This window comes from Poecilia mexicana, unplaced genomic scaffold (genome assembly GCF_051168715.1).
Source record: "Poecilia mexicana isolate PSO_F unplaced genomic scaffold, ASM5116871v1 scaffold_22, whole genome shotgun sequence".
Classification (NCBI taxonomy): domain Eukaryota; kingdom Metazoa; phylum Chordata; class Actinopteri; order Cyprinodontiformes; family Poeciliidae; genus Poecilia; species Poecilia mexicana.
The window spans coordinates 2,785,093-2,801,261 of record NW_028263391.1 but is presented as its reverse complement, the minus strand read 5'-3'; the positions used below and the strand labels follow the sequence as shown (position 1 = coordinate 2,801,261).

At 37.4% G+C, this 16,169-nt stretch overlaps 1 protein-coding gene across 4 annotated transcripts in view; it reads left to right on the top strand.

Moving 5' to 3' along the window:
* klc1a (kinesin light chain 1a) overlaps window positions 1-16,169 on the top strand; it is a 36,564-nt gene that overhangs the window by 3,139 nt on the left and 17,256 nt on the right. For 3 of the 4 annotated variants that reach the window (XM_088002680.1, XM_088002679.1, XM_014991384.2), the window contains 8 exons: window positions 2,747-3,014; window positions 4,929-5,159; window positions 5,929-6,007; window positions 8,423-8,651; window positions 9,266-9,353; window positions 11,778-11,879; window positions 15,141-15,314; window positions 15,454-15,553. In XM_088002680.1, the coding sequence (XP_087858806.1) occupies window positions 2,748-3,014; window positions 4,929-5,159; window positions 5,929-6,007; window positions 8,423-8,651; window positions 9,266-9,353; window positions 11,778-11,879; window positions 15,141-15,314; window positions 15,454-15,553 (1,270 nt within the window). In that variant the 5' untranslated portion in view covers window position 2,747. Of the gene's footprint in view, window positions 1-169; window positions 856-2,746; window positions 3,015-4,928; window positions 5,160-5,928; window positions 6,008-8,422; window positions 8,652-9,265; window positions 9,354-11,777; window positions 11,880-15,140; window positions 15,315-15,453; window positions 15,554-16,169 lie in introns of those variants that run through there. The other variant, XM_014991382.2, reaches the window with a different exon arrangement.

The window sequence follows — 16,169 nt, the reverse complement described above, 5'->3', positions numbered from 1 at the left end:
AAGTTTTGATTGCTGTTACTATTAATGAAGATGTCAATTATTACTGATCTATTGATTTAGAAAGAATTTTAACATGTTAAAATTGATGGATGTTTGCTCAAAATGGCATGAAATATGAATGAATGTGTTGTATCAGTTATAGATATGGATATAGAAAATCCTAACGAAGAGACTGTTAACATGAGTAGTAATTTATTGGGTGATGCTGTAGATGTGAGAGGGGTGGGTGAAATAAGTTTATACTTCTACCAGCTCCTTTGAATGTGTAAACATAATTTACTACTGTTTTTAAATTTATTTTACTTTTATTATTTTATTATGCTCATTCAGTAAGGTCAACCTGAGTGTTTACATCAGATAATAGTCCTGCTGTGATTTGTAATATGCAAAAGCCAATCTTCTGAGCTGATGAACAACTTTCTAATTAAGTAAAAGATTAAAATAATAGTTCTAAGTTGCATTTTATCATTTAACTGCACAAACATTTCTGAAACCCTTTTGGTTCTAAAAAAAAAAATCAGCTTTATCTCAACTTAAATATTTTGGGGGCTCTATAGTTTCTCCTCGCTTCACAAACCCCGTTTGTCACCGTCTGCTTCTGCGCCCATCCGTCCCCGTAACAACAATACGCATGCAGCGTCAGCTTCCAACTTCCTGTGGATCTGATAGGCTGCGGGCCGGTTGCCGTGTCACATGGAGCAATCGGAGCTGCAGGCTTTCCTCGCTCCGTCTGCCTGGTTTGGTTTGCGGCTCGCTGTCTTGTCTCTGGTGCGTTCACTGACATCTGAAATGTGTGTGGCAGCTGAGGCAGAACTCGACGTCTCCACCTGGACCCGTAGAAGCGCTTACACAAAGGTGGGCCGGCTGCTTCGTAATGCTATCGGGGAAATGAACAATGATACACACACAGGAGTTTCATTTCTGCTTTTAACCGCATGGTGCTTTGCTAATCATTCAGCTGAAATCAGTGGAGTTTGTCTGCTGTGCTTAAAGAGGTTTATTTAGTAGCTCGCCACAAGTTCTACAAAGCACTCCACTATAATCCTCTTACGCAGTGTGTGTGTGTGTGTGTGTGTGTGTGTGTGTGTGTGTGTGTGTGTGTGTGTGTGTGTGTGTGTGTGTGTGTGTGCGCGCGCGCGCATAAAGAATAGAAAGCAAAGAGTGTGGAGAAGTCTAAAGTATGTGAGGTTATTAAAAGCTGTCACTAATTAAATCTGCATAAGAGCATATATGAACTGATTGGTGTAGAACTTTATCATATCATTAAGAGGTGTTGTTTATTCCAGGAGACGTTTAAGGAGGCAGCACATTTGCCTCATTATTTGTGTCAGATGTTTGGAGGTTTTTATGTGCAACAGTCCATCCTTTGTATCACTTATCTGTAAATCAAACCCAGATCACGGCCCTCAGAACCGTCAGCAGACAGCCGTCTGGTTTGAACCGGGTCCTCCAACGGCACCAGAGACACCAGGATGCTGCTGCTCTCAAACGGAGCGCTGTTCAACGCGTTTTATTGGATAATGTCTCGCAGTCCAAGACTATGTGAAGCATACTGAGGATTCATGACGTTCAAATTACCGTATGAATCAAATCTGAAAATTGTGCTATTCTCATCAACAGTGAGTCAGTACCTTGCAGAGAAACTGTTTGTTGAAATTACAGCTGCAGTAATTCTACTAGTAGAGACTGAATGGTTGCCTTGCAACATTGCTCAAGCTTAGCCAGATACAATAGTGTGTGTGAACTATTTTCAAAGTTTTGCCTCACTTTTTTTTTTTTTTTTTCTTTTTCTTTGTAAAATCTGACTTACTTCTGTCTGTTGGATAGATGGAAATGAATATCGGTTATTGAATATCGACCCAGTTTTACTTGTAGGACCGATCCTGAAATAACATAAATATCAATGTGTAACATTGGATGATTCTAGGGCTGGATGATGTATGTTTTTATGAAGTGTTTCATATCGGGCAGTATCAATAATTATTGATCAGTTTTTTTATTGTAAATACCTGAAACACTGCCAAACTGGCGGTGTGACGTTTCCTGTTTTATCCAGAGTTTTCATTCCAGATCGTTTTATATATTATATATATATATATATATATATATATATATATATATATATATATATATATATATATATATATACATATATATATATATATAATTTTTTTTTTTTTTTTTTTAAGCAGTTATCAGGCCCGGCGGTGAAATCTGAACCAGGTTACTCAACAGGTTGTTGTTAGGCAACCAAGTTCTGATGATGTTGATGCCACCCACTTTTCTTATCTAGCCTTGAGAGGTTGAGCAGATAAACTCTTTCCTCTGCCTACATCTCACAGAAAGGAGTGTGGTTCTGGATCTATTCTAGCAGATGTTTTATCTATTAGTATTGATCATGTGTTCATCACCATATATATTGTTATTGATTTATTGTCCAGCCCCAGCTGATGCTGATATAGCGCTGTCATATTGTGCATCGCTACAGAAAAGTTGCTTTTCTCTTTAACAACTTCCCCACTGAAGAGTGTAGTGTGACTTGTGTGTGTTCACACAAATTTCAGTGCATCTCTGTTAATCTAGACCACACCTTGTTCTTTAGAAAGGTATATATTACACACTACTATTACTATAATACAATGTTTTTGCACTAAATTGATGTTTTTTTGTTGGAATAATGTGGTTTTGCAAGTCAGTAACCACATCTTTTTAATTTCTTTTCTTTTGTTGTCACTAAAATGTGCAGGATGCGTGAGGACATGTCCACCATGGTGTGTGTGAAGGAGGAGGAGGACCCAGGGGAGAAACTGTCTCAGGATGAGATCATCTCCAGGACCAAGCAGGTGATGCAGGGCCTGGAAGCCCTGAAGCAGGAGCACCATTCCATCCTGGAAGGCCTGCTGGGCACGCTGCGCTGCCTGAAGCAGGACGAAGAGGGAGTCCTGGTGGAGGAGAAGTCGCACATGATCCGGAAATCCCTGGAGATGCTGGAGCTCGGTCTGAGCGAGGCTCAGGTAGGCAGAATCGGTGCTTTGGCTCTTGATGAATGAGGAACCTTTTGAGATCAGGAGGATTTGATTGTTTTCAGGACAGGTGGAAATATCACAGCTTGGATGGTTAAAATTCCCAACATATATTATATACTGATGTTCTCATGGAACCAACACTGGAATAAATGACACAAGTAAATCCCTACTGACTGACTCATTTGGGAGTTTATCATATTGTTTATCATTATTTGGATAATAAGTTTAGTGTTCAGTGGTGTCCAAACTTTTTGCAACATGAGCAAGAAACCCTTAGTTGACAACATTGATGGTCTTCTCCAACTTAAAGCACAAAATCATTGTGTTGTGATTTTTATTTTTATTTTATATCTGCGCTCCAAAAAATTAAACAATGCAAGAAAAGTGTCATTTTTTTAGTCTTAATTAGTTGTTACTTCTTTTCACTTTACTTGGTCTTGAAAGTATTTTACTCAATTTCAAACAACAAAAAAGAGAACTTTTTATTTTAAAGGCTTTTTTTCCCTAGTAAAATCTCACTGAATGTTTATAGTCCTACTTACTATGTAAGTAAAGTGGACTTTGGACTCCTCAGCCCCTCCATGATATACGGCAGCGGCAGCATAATGCTGTGGTAATGCTATTTTTCTGCACAGACTGTTGTAATATGTCTAAATTTGAAGATGTTTACTGTTATGAATATTAGACACTGAACATATGGCAATGATACGGGAATTTTGTGTGTTTGGACCTGGCAGACTGCAGCAAACTGTTTGTGTGTTGCAAGTTAAATTGAGACATTCTTAGACCAAACTGAATGGAAATGAGAAGTGAAGAACAAAAGCAGAAGTGCTCTTGATTTTCTTTTAAATCGCAACTTTCCTGTGCCAATGTGAGTCATAAAGGAGTTGTTATTCATGTTGCTGCCTCTCTTTAAGCCATCAGATAAAACTGCACAGCATGAACAATCAGCACACTCTCATTTACACCATGTAGGTTTTCTTTAGTTTTGTGGCTTGGTATCACTAATGTCTCTGTTCAGCAAATTCATCATCTGCACACAAAAAACTCATTAAATTTGTACTTTAACTATAACATGAGGGTAAAGTACTGAAAGCCAGCCACTGTCCCCTTTGGAAGAGGGTGAGTTTTCAGGCAAAAAAAAAAAAAGTAATTTGGATTTAGCTTTTTATAATAGATCAGTGATTGGTCAAAACACTGCAATGGTTGCAAACTTAGAGAGTTTGAATTTTCTATTCAAAGTTCAAAATCCATTACTTTAGTTCTCTTTCTTACAGACCATGCAAGAAATAATGAGATTCTTCAGATATTCCTGATTATTGGAGGATCTGAAAAGATTATGCCAAGGCTGGACTGAAAACTAGTGCAGATAAGACGAGGAAATTCCAAGCATTATTGTATCGTTTATCACTTACCATGATAAATTTCTTCTTTAATTTATCGTTGTCACGTTAAGCTCCATATAGTGATGTTCAAGATACTCCAAAACTGTCTGTTACCAGGATTGTTAGATTTTATATTTTCTTAATCAATCAAGTTTATTTGTACAATGCATTTCAGTAACAAGGCAGCTCAAAGTGCTTTACATCATAAAAACACAATGTTTGATCAATGGAAACATCAGTTAATGTGAACATTTGATTAAACGCAATTAGGATTTGGAGTTTGATGTAAATCACACTTTAAATGACTGGTGTCCTAAAGAAGTGAATAAAAAATGGGAGCAGTGTTTCTGTGGCTACAGAACAGTTGCCTAAAAAAGAACTAGTAAATCCTTCTTATCATCACTTCTGTCATTATCACAAGGGTCCCACAAAATACCACGGTAAAACTTTAAGTCCACATCATGCACCACCTTTGAGTCGTGTTACCTGACCTGTGCTGGAACGTGTCTCTGCTCAGGTGATGATGGCGCTGTCCAGCCACCTGAGCTCTGTTGAGTCAGAGAAGCAAAAGCTGCGGGCGCAGGTACGCAGGCTGTGCCAGGAGAACCAGTGGCTGAGGGACGAGCTGGCGGGAACGCAGCAGAAGCTGCAGAAGAGCGAGCAGAGTGTAGCGCAGCTGGAGGAGGAGAAGAAGCACTTAGAGTTCATGAACCAGCTGAAGAAGTATGACGAGGACCTGTCCCCCTCGGTGAGTCCTCAGCTCCTCCCGTACGAGAGTTCAGAGCATCAACTGCAAAGAAATGGATCCATTTTATGGGTTAGAAAACTTCAACCAAGCCACATTTAATGGATCAGTGTTTGACTAGTCATATTGAGTCTGACTGTAGGAAAACCTTAATTATAAATAATTACACCAAAAATGTAAAACATGTTAAGTTGGTTTTATTTAAAGGGGCATTATTATGTAAAATTGACTTTTTGAGCTTTACATCATAACATGTTATTCCTTCATCAAAAACAGTCCTGGAGTGTTGCTTTGATTCTTTCATGGATATTTGAGAAATAATTTAATCACCATGGCAACCAGTCAACTGTCCAAAACACCTGGGTGGACCTAGCTCCGCCTTTGAGATGAAGCTCGTCCTCAGAGCTGCAGTTTCTAGACTTCAGAGCTTCCTCCTCCTCAGAGCAGCCAGTTAAATTACAAAGTACAAATTGTTTTAAGTTGTATTTGATACATATGGCATTTTTTTAACAACTGAAGGTAACATAGTTAGTTGATTGTGCTATAAATGGGAATATGTGGAAAAAATACATAAAACTACTTAAATCCTCTCTTCTTGAATAAGACAGGATTTTCAAATATTGGTGCTCCAATTATCAGTTTGATATGAAAACCTGAGTGCAGAACGGCTGCTTTGAAACTTAACTTGTTCCTGTTTTTAGACAAAAACTTGACATTCTCTTCTCGGTTTTTTTTTTAATCTGTCCATTTTTTTCCTTCTTTTAACAACCAGGAAGAGAAGGAATGTGATTCCAGTAAAGAGACCTTGGATGACCTCTTCCCAGATGACCAGGATGACCAAGCTCCAGGCAGTAAGTGATCCATATTCTTTCATCTGCTCCCTATACATTAACATAATACTGTGCAAAACTATATAGTATGGTACATGGTTTATTTATTTCATTTGCAAGTTAAAATCTGAAAATCTTTGATAACCTTTAACGGCACCCAGAGCAATTTTTGAATAAATATACACATGTATACATAAAATGATTGAATAAATATACACATGAGCTCAACAACAAATATATTTCTTGTTTTTAATGTCCCATTAACATTTTATGCAAAAAGGTGATTTTTTTTTCTCTTGTTTTTAATGCTTCAATATCTAATGTCTTTTAATTCATTAATTACATAAAGTCCTAGCCCTATGTTATGCATATCAGATGTGTTTATTTGACTGAAAGTGATTTTAGGCGGTTTTACGACATGTTAATTTTGCACTTGCATTATTTTAAAAATTATAAGGACGGAAACCTAGAAATGTGATACTGGTGATGTGGAGCAGGTGGGGAGAATCACACAGTTAAAGGAAAATAAATCGAGATAAATAAGATGGAAATGAGTGTGGAGGCATTACATAAGCTTGCTTATGCATAAACATGCAACACCTGCTTCTTTCAGCATCCACTGCTTCCATAATATCAGTTAAAATGATACTCTTTGTGTCTGGTATAAACAGACTTTGGATTCAAATACCACCTGCAGAGGCACCTGGTTGTTTATATTGCATTTATGAACATTAAGTTGACAAGAACAGTGTCTGTTCACTTTACTGCGTTCCAATAGTGGAGAAAAAAACTAGAAAAATAAATTGGTATCATGAATTTGAAATAAAATATGTAAAATGTATGAAGAGACAGGATGTCTGTGTTGTGGTATGTGAAGAAAACGGGCCTCATTATTCTCCTTCTTTCTGTGCCTGAGGCGCCTGAGGCTCTCAGTGTCGGTACGCGGTGGGTCCGGGGCGAGTTGTGGAGAAGATTCGATTTAGCTGAGCTCTGAGCTTGTTCAGACAGCCTGACTTGCTGTTAGGGGTTTTATTAAACTGCAGTCAATGGGACAGGAACAATGGGAATGACAGCCCTGCATTCACTGAAATCAGCTCACCGCTTAAAGGCCCATTTTCCCTGCATTTACAATAAAATGCACCACTGTTTTCTGTTGTAACTTGAATAAAACATTGGAGAAGTATTTAAAGCAGTGCAACGCAACTGCAAGTAATGTAACTGATGAATTTCTTGTTCACCTTTAAAAGTGACGTTTCAAGTTCCAGCTTGATTTTATTAAATGATACAAGAGTAACAATTACAATGTACTGACGCATTTTACTGCAAGAGCTTGGAAATAAACCAAAGAGCACTTTTTGATTTTAACGAGATTTAAAAACTTGCTTTAACTAGATTTATATCTCATTAAAACCAAAATATATTTCTTTCAAACAATAAAGGTGGTAACAGTAAAACAGCAACACCTCCTGGGATTTTTAGAAGTAGAGGACCCTGGGTGAAGAGGAGGAGAGTCGTAGTGAGACCCTCTGCTTTTTTAACAAGTTGCAATCTGTCAGAGCAGTGCATCTTTATCTCATTGTAATGAGATATAAATATATAAAACTCATCTCATTAAATGAAAAACTTTATTGTTTAAGGAGATCCATGCATTGTTTTTATACTCCTGTCCCTAGTTTGGTCATGAGGGGTTCTGGTGGCTATGTCCAGTGGTCAAAGAGTGAGAGGCGGGGTCACCTTGGACAGGTCATCAGTCCATCACAGGGCAACACAGAGACAGATGGGACAAACAATCATGCACACACGCACACACACACACACACACACACACACACACACACACACACACACACCTACCTGCGACAACGCTCTTGCTTTTGAACTACAGGAGGAAGCCAGAGTACCCAGAGAGAACCCACCCATGCACAGGGAGAACATGCAGAAAGACCCCCAAACCAGTTCAAGAAGATGAATTTCTGTTTCTTTTTAGAGGGTTGAGTTTTATGTCTGGTTTTAATGAGAAACTTTTTTGTTTTAACAAGAAATATTCTTGTTTTATCAAGAAACTTTCTCGTTTAAGCAAGAAACGAACCTTAGTGAGGTTAGTTATATCTTCTTTTAACAACAAAAATTAGTTTTAACAAGATGAGTTTTATATTTCATCTTGTTAAAACGAGATTGGTTTTATATCTCACTAAAACTGGACTTTTTGACTAACACTGAAAAGTTTCTTGTTTTAATGAGTTTTGCATCTTGTTATAACAAGAAAGTTTCCTCATTTCAACGAGAAACACTCTCGTTATAACGAGATATTTCTCCTGAGTTTATTAATGAGGTCTAGCAGTTAAACTCATCCGTAACGATACCTGTGAAAAAATCTAGAGGTTTTTTTTGTTGTCGTCTTGTATTTCAGCAATGTGTTTGTGTTTTTGTGTGCAGTGCAGCCAGCTCACGGTAGCGCAGCGGCAGCAGCTGCCCAGCAGGGCGGCTATGAGATCCCAGCCCGCCTCAGGACCCTCCACAACCTGGTGATCCAGTACGCGTCCCAGGGCAGGTACGAGGTGGCCGTGCCGCTCTGCAAGCAGGCGCTGGAGGACCTGGAGAAGACCTCTGGACACGACCACCCAGACGTAGCCACCATGCTTAACATCCTGGCGCTTGTTTATAGGTAAGAGAGTTCAGCTTTCACTACACGACAGTAGCGTTTGGAGTTCTCATTCATTTTCTCTTGTCTTAACATGTTTTCGATAAGTAGCAGAGTTGAACATTTTATCTTAAAATATGTTTTAAAATAAGTTTTGCACGAAGGCCGCAGAGGTTCACAGACCACAAGTCACTGAAAAAGGCCTATCTCAGAAATCCTTTTCTCCTTTTACGAGAGAGAAAATGACCACACGCATATATCAATAAGCAGTTAATGAAAACAAGGTCAATAATTTCCATTTGCACCATTTCTTGTTTTCTCTTTTCAGATGAAACCAAAGATGGCTTTACACTAACAAAAATGGAAATGTCCAGCTCTTCCACCAGATGGGTGGAAATTAATACTAATAATACATTTCATTTTTCACACTTCTCTAAGTACTCAAATACAAACTACATTCCCAAGATACCAGGAACAATAATGACACAGAAGAATTGTACAACCATTTTTCCTGGATTCTTGTTGGATGTTTTGTTGCTTGAAACCCAACTTGTCAGCTCGCTTACACATCACTGCAGGAAACAAAGTACTACCCTGCTCTGTGTATTTATGTCCCACTCTTTATTCCTGTCTTTAAGGGATCAGAACAAATACAAGGAAGCAGCCAACCTGCTAAATGATGCTCTGGCCATCAGAGAGAAGACTCTTGGCAGAGACCATCCAGCTGTAAGTACATCTGCCTGCATAGATTACTAGGGAATACTCATTCTGTCATTTGGTTTGTAGAAATATTTGTGAACAGAGCTGAAGGCCTAGAAAACCCTTTTAGAAGTAAAATGACTGATGGCAGATGAAAAAAATACTTGATTTATGTTGTGGCAACCAGTTGCTCAACTGAGTGTAAAGACCAAGAATGTAGAAATAAAGCCATCCTGCGTTTAGAGAGCTCATGACTTTGTTTTTTGGCTTGTTATAGTCTAGGCACAACAGTGAAATATATTTGTAATGAAATGTTGCATTTATAAACGGCTCCAAACAAAAAAAACAAACGACAAAAAAAAACTGCTCCATAGAGTTTGACTGTCAATGGTTGAAATTAATTTGAAGTAAAAGTTGCCTTGAATTGTTAATATGCCACACTATCGAATGTTGTGTTCCTCTAGCATTAGGTTAACTTGGGGATAATCAAAGTTAACCTACTGCTAATGACATTACTAATATGATTTCATCATCTTATTATATAAAAGACCCAAAGATTTGAGTGTCTGTTTTTGTTGAATACATAAATGTAAAATTTAGAAATTTACTTTGTCAGACACATAGATGCATTTTATGTTGTCACACAAAACACATTACGTTTGTTGTCATAGACAGCATGACTGCACTGTGTCTTGACCTGCTCCCAACGGAAAAACACAAGAACCACCAACAGATAAACAACACTCCATTACCCTCACTTTTCACAATAGATGTAATTGGATGGTATTAAAATGCATTAACCCATATAAAATGTATATTTTTCTGGTTATAACTCATTAAGTTGGTAGTTTAAACAAGCGATTTATGCATCGATTTCCTTCTGTTTGTACATTTCAAAGTGAGCATTAGCAGGTGGACTAACTATGTTAACCCCAGCAGGACAGTGTATTTCCTGTTTGGAGCCTCATCACTCTTCAGTTTATCAAACTGAGTAAGCCCTCCTCTCCTCTCCTCCAATCTGCCACTAGGCCCTGATTATCCATTTTCTCATTCTTAGTGTTTTTCTATAATTTATAGTTTTCCTTTTACATCTTAAACAAGCTAAATGTGACTCATCTGTGATCACTTTTTTTAATTTATTTATTTTTTTAGAAATCTGCCTTTCTGTTTGCTAAGATTTTAACGCTTATACCTTTAGACTTAATTAGATGGCCTCACATTAAATCAGTCAAGCTAATTATCCAGCTCACCAGAATTAAAAGCCAATAGAAACAACTTAGTTCTTAAAAGAGATTTAAAATCAGACAAGCTCCTGACAGATCTTTGGTAATGGGAGACTGTTCTACAGTTTAATAGCTTCAGCTAAAAGAACTCGGTCTCCTTTGCTCACCAGTTTGGTCCTTGAAAGAACTAAAAGCATTTGGTTTTCACATCTTAACATCCTAAAATGGTAATGTTTATGTAAAAAATCGGTACCAAAAGATTTAAAGGTAGAGAAAACAATTTCATTCACCAGTTTTTATAAAATGTGACCTGCTGGTACTGACTTTTAATAACAATAATAATTAAAAATGTTTATTTCCATAGCACTTCTCTAAACACTGAAAGGAGAACACATGAATACATAGCATGTGGAAAAAAAACAGGATAAGCAAAATAAAGGCCGATTAGCTCATTTGATTTTCTTTTTGAGGTTCATAAAATGAAAAGATATAAAGACTGAATTAATGTTTTTTTGGGTTTTTTCAAAGCCAGTTTAAAGCACATTTACATTTATGATATTGGTTAACACCACTTTCTGGGAAATTGTTAAATGATCGTGTTGGAAATCATTTTGTTGGTTGTGATAAGTTTAGATTGTGTTTTTACTTTATTTTTTTCCGACTTGTATAAAAAATAAAGGACCCTTTTCTATAGATAAGTTATATTAAATGAACTGAAGGAGTTTTAATAATAATACAGTTTATTTGTAGGTGCCTTTCTTGACATTCAAGGTCACCTTACATAATTTATATTTTAAGTTATAGGGATCTTTATCATATTGGATCTTTCTATGATCTTCTCCTGTCCACCGTTGCTGCTCTGCACTTTGTATCTTTTTGTATCAGCTCCACGTCACACCTTCTCTTTTCCTCACGACTTTCCTCTTTTTGTCTAATGGTCCTCACAGCGTAGTCTAAATTGAGGTGCAACAACACACCTTCAGAGGCCTCCTTTTTTCTGAGCCAATACAGGTTCAATCAACTTGATTTGGATCATAATACTGGTCACCACAATCACTTCTTGATTGTATGATGTCATTTATGAGGCATCTCACTTTTCCCCTTGTCAGTTACTCGTGTTGAATCAGTTGCACTACACTGGTGTGGGGGTAATTGAGTTGTTCGTGGAGAAATTAGATCAAACATTTAAAAACATTGTAAGATAATGAATGTTTTGTGTCCTTGGTAGGTGGCGGCTACCCTCAATAACCTGGCTGTCTTATATGGGAAGAGAGGGAAGTACAAGGAGGCAGAACCTCTCTGCAAGAGAGCGCTGGAGATCAGAGAAAAGGTATGTCCGCCATCATTGGGATTAGTTTAAGATCATGTGCTAACGAACCATTGAAAAGAAGGACTTGTCCTTGAACAAGGGAACACGTTCACAGAATATTTTCTGTCTTTGACGGCGTTGTTTTAAACAGTGAAGGAAAAATCTGAAGACCATCCATCATTTTTGCAGGTTACAGTTCCCCCCCCAACCACTGCACATGCGCAGACATTTTGAACTTTACATTGTGTACATTGCTGAGGTAACTATATAGATTGATGAAAACTATCTCTGAGCATCATGTCTGACCTGGACACTAACCTCAATTCATCTCGCTTTCTGGAAGCTTTCTGAAGTTGAAGAGTTATAGACAGGATGCTTTGGAGCGCGTCCTGCAGGATTTTGTACCGCTACCTCTCGTTCAGAGGGTTATGTCGACTTTTGATCACTTCAACTGGAGAAATGTTCCCTGATTTCAAAACTTTGGCTTAGACTTCACTTGTAATTTCAGTCTCCAGATCAACATCAAAATCTTGGGACATTTGATGCAGTTCGTGTCCATGCTCAAAATTTAAGTGCGATCATTTAATTTCATTGTTTACATGTTTTTACTGGGACCAGAGTCAGCTGTGTTTAATCAGAGCAGAGAAAATGCTGCATGCATTCATGGCAAAAAGAAGATTCTCTATTCAGTTTGTTGAATATTAAATTGAATCATTTTAAATATTGCACAATACCACCAACTATTAAAATGTGCATTATAATTCATGCCTTTTCAACAAGAGAATAATGTTTGGTATTTTTCTGTTGAATGTTTATTGATACAAGAACAGAGTCAGTAAATAAATTGTAAATAGGTGTATAAATATGTATTAAGGTCCTGGTTCAGTACATCCCTGGGTTTTAAATTTACACTTCTGTATGTTTTCATGTTTCCTCTATCTACGGAAACAATTTTACTTTGTTCCAGCAGTAAACAAAGAATTTTTCACATTTGTGAAAATAGTTGCATTTTATTAATTTTTGAAAACTTTGAAGAGTGGCTGATAAAGATGTCTCTAAAGTGTTGGTTTGAATATTTTTAATCAACTAAGAATAATCAGGCATAACTAATGACTATATAAATTATGTGACAATAAAGCATTCTGAAAATGGTCAAGAATTATTATATTTTTGATCATTTTTGAATTAGATTGCACTGATAGTTGGCTATAAGACATGCTTACATCACTTTGTAGTTGTATGATAATATGTGTCGTATGTGAACGAGTTGTACCTGAAAGCACCTTTGAGGTTTGGCTGTTATAATGTCCCGTCTCTGTAGACGGTAGAATGCCACTAGACGCAGCAAGTTTTATATGTTCTTATATTTTCAGTCTGATTAGTAATCTGTTCACTCAGAATATATAAGATTAGTAAACTTGTTAAAATTTGAGAGAAAGTATCGATATATTAAGTAGTATTTTCTTTTAGCATACTGGCAAAAAATAAAATCAACCAGATTTACATTGATTCAATGGATATCAGTTGTTTTATATCAATAAAGTGAGCTGTAAGTGGATAACTGCTTCTATAACACATAGGGCATACTAAGTGCCCTATATGTTATATGGCCGTCTCTCTAGACAGCCCTATAACACAGTGTGTTCCATAAACACACCGTTTATGGAAGTGAGAACTGATCTTGCCTCTTGAAAGCGTTTCCCATTTTCATTGGAACATTTGAGCCTCTTCCTGAATGAACTGCCAAGGGATGTGGTGAAAGGAGAGTGCTAGTGGTTGGGATAAACAACATGAGGATACGGGATCCAGCACTTCTGTATCACTGGAGGAAGTGTTAGCGGTCAGGACTAAGTTAATAGTGATAATAAATTTTCCTTGATGCATCAAAGCCACCATGTGGGTTACAGACACTGAAGTGTGTCCACAGTGGGTTGCAAAGCAATCCTGCAGGGTGGAGGCTTTCCACAGACTGGCTCAGGGATCTAACAGCAAACACCAAAGTGGAAAAATAACTTGCTAGTGTGAGCGTTTATTGCCTATCTTGTCTCTGTTTTTATGAGCAAAGCCACGCTGAGGATTGCTGTTTTCTTTTACAAACAGCCGTGTGACACATCCTTCCTCTTTCCTTTATAATTTCTCTGCTTGGTGACCTGTTGACCCGGCCAGCTATGCTGCTCAGCCAGACTCAGAACACACCTTCTGCAATGATGTCAAGCTGCCTTGAATGATCCCAACAGAGATTCACTGATCAGTATCTTATAACCAGTTTCAGGCTTTCCTTATGCTTTGAGTAGGCCAGTCACAATAACAAATTTTGCAGGACAATAAATTGTCCCAGAAGTTAACGCGATAAACGATAATATTGTTGTTTTGAGACCAATTTTAAGTAATAAAATGGTGATGGCATAATAATGCAAGAACACATTTTCAAAGATCAAGAAACTTTAAATTCCAATAAACATTTAACACTGGAACTGGAAGACATTGTAAATATCCAAATGAAGTAAACAAAACAGAAACAACAAATAAAATGAATTATGAAGTTACTGTAAACAAAATTACCCTTCAAAAAAGGGCTAGTTGAGACCAACGCACCAGACTGAAGACCAGTTTTGGTAGGAAGAGAGAGAGAAAACTGTTAAAAATAAAAATAATCCAAATGGAAAATATTGATCTAATTGTGATTTATCATTTGATTAATTTATTTATTCTTTATTGTGACAGACCTAGCTGAGAGAGATTTAAATCAACTCTGAGAACAAACAAAATATCTTTCTCTCATCGGCTGTTCATAATGGGAGCCATAGCGGTGTCTATTGGTGCGTCAGTGCTGTAGCATTCTTTACCTCTATCAAACGAAGAGCAAAATGTTTCCACCTCTACCTTTCAAAAGTCTCCTATAACCGCAGTGTTTTCTAACAAACCCTTCCTTTTATTATATTCTGACCAGAACCAGATCCCATTTGGACTGGACAGGATTTGACTCTCCTTGACACAAGGAGACTTCAGGTTTTTTTTTTTTTATGGCGCGATGTCCTTTTAAATTATGGTGTTTCCCTGGGATTTCTGCTGGCAACACTGGAAGACCAAACAGATCTTCCTTTCTGTTTGAGGAAAGATCTTGTATAAAGCCAGGAGTTTTATTTTCCAATAATTTTATGAACAGTTGTTATTTTTTTTTTGTCCTTCAACAACTCTTTGAAGATGTTGATGGCTCAAGATTTTTGATTGTTGCTCTCTCTTTTTAAAGAAAGAAAACCCTTAATGCTTTTTTTTCCCCAGGTGTTGGGCAAGGACCACCCAGACGTGGCCAAGCAGCTGAACAACCTGGCCCTGCTGTGCCAGAACCAGGGCAAGTATGAGGAGGTGGAGTATTACTACATGAGAGCTCTGGAGATCTACCAAACCAAACTGGGACCAGATGACCCCAACGTGGCCAAAACCAAGAACAACCTGGTGAGGAAGGTTGAAGTTTTTAGGAGGGAAAACATTCCAAAGCATAAAACACTCCCGTCTCAAGGCTGAGACGTTGGCCTCGTTTGATCTCTTTTCACTGTAATTCTGATCACAATAGCTGGTTCTCTGTGTTCTCTAGGCTTCCTGTTACCTAAAGCAGGGCAAATTCAAGCAGGCTGAGACTCTGTATAAAGAAATCCTCACTCGCGCTCATGAGAGGGAGTTTGGCTCTGTTGATGGTAAGATTATATAAGAATATCAACTAAATAATAACATATATAGTTATGACAAACATGTTAAAGTATTCAACAATCCTTGATCTACCTAAAGAAAATCATTTTCTTTGTTCAGATTTCTATTGCAGTGATTGCAGTGCAGTGAAACAAAAAACCTTTTTTGTTTCTTGGGTATCAACTGATCAGAGCTGGTCAAGTGTAGAGATGCACCGATTTGATATTATCATCCGTATCGTCCCAATATTGAAAGAAAGAAGAATTATAGATCAGATATTGGTGACGATGTGCTCGATCCATAAAGGCAGATCTAGTCGGTCTAATTCTATGCTTTGTTCTCTGAGCGGCATCATGTTTTATTATTTATTTTGCATTATATTTAGAATTCCTAATTGCACTTTATGAACCATTTGAAAGAAGGTTTGTTTCAGTTTATTTTTACATGTTTGACCAAGGCAGTCAACCTATTGGTTTTATCAGTTTCAGTTTCTTTATTACTTATTTTACATTGGCTGTTCTACTCATAATTACATTGACTGTATTTCAGTGTGCTGTACTGGTGCAGAGTTGCCAAGTAAATTAGTAATTCAGTACATTTATTTCTGTTTAAATAAAGAAACAT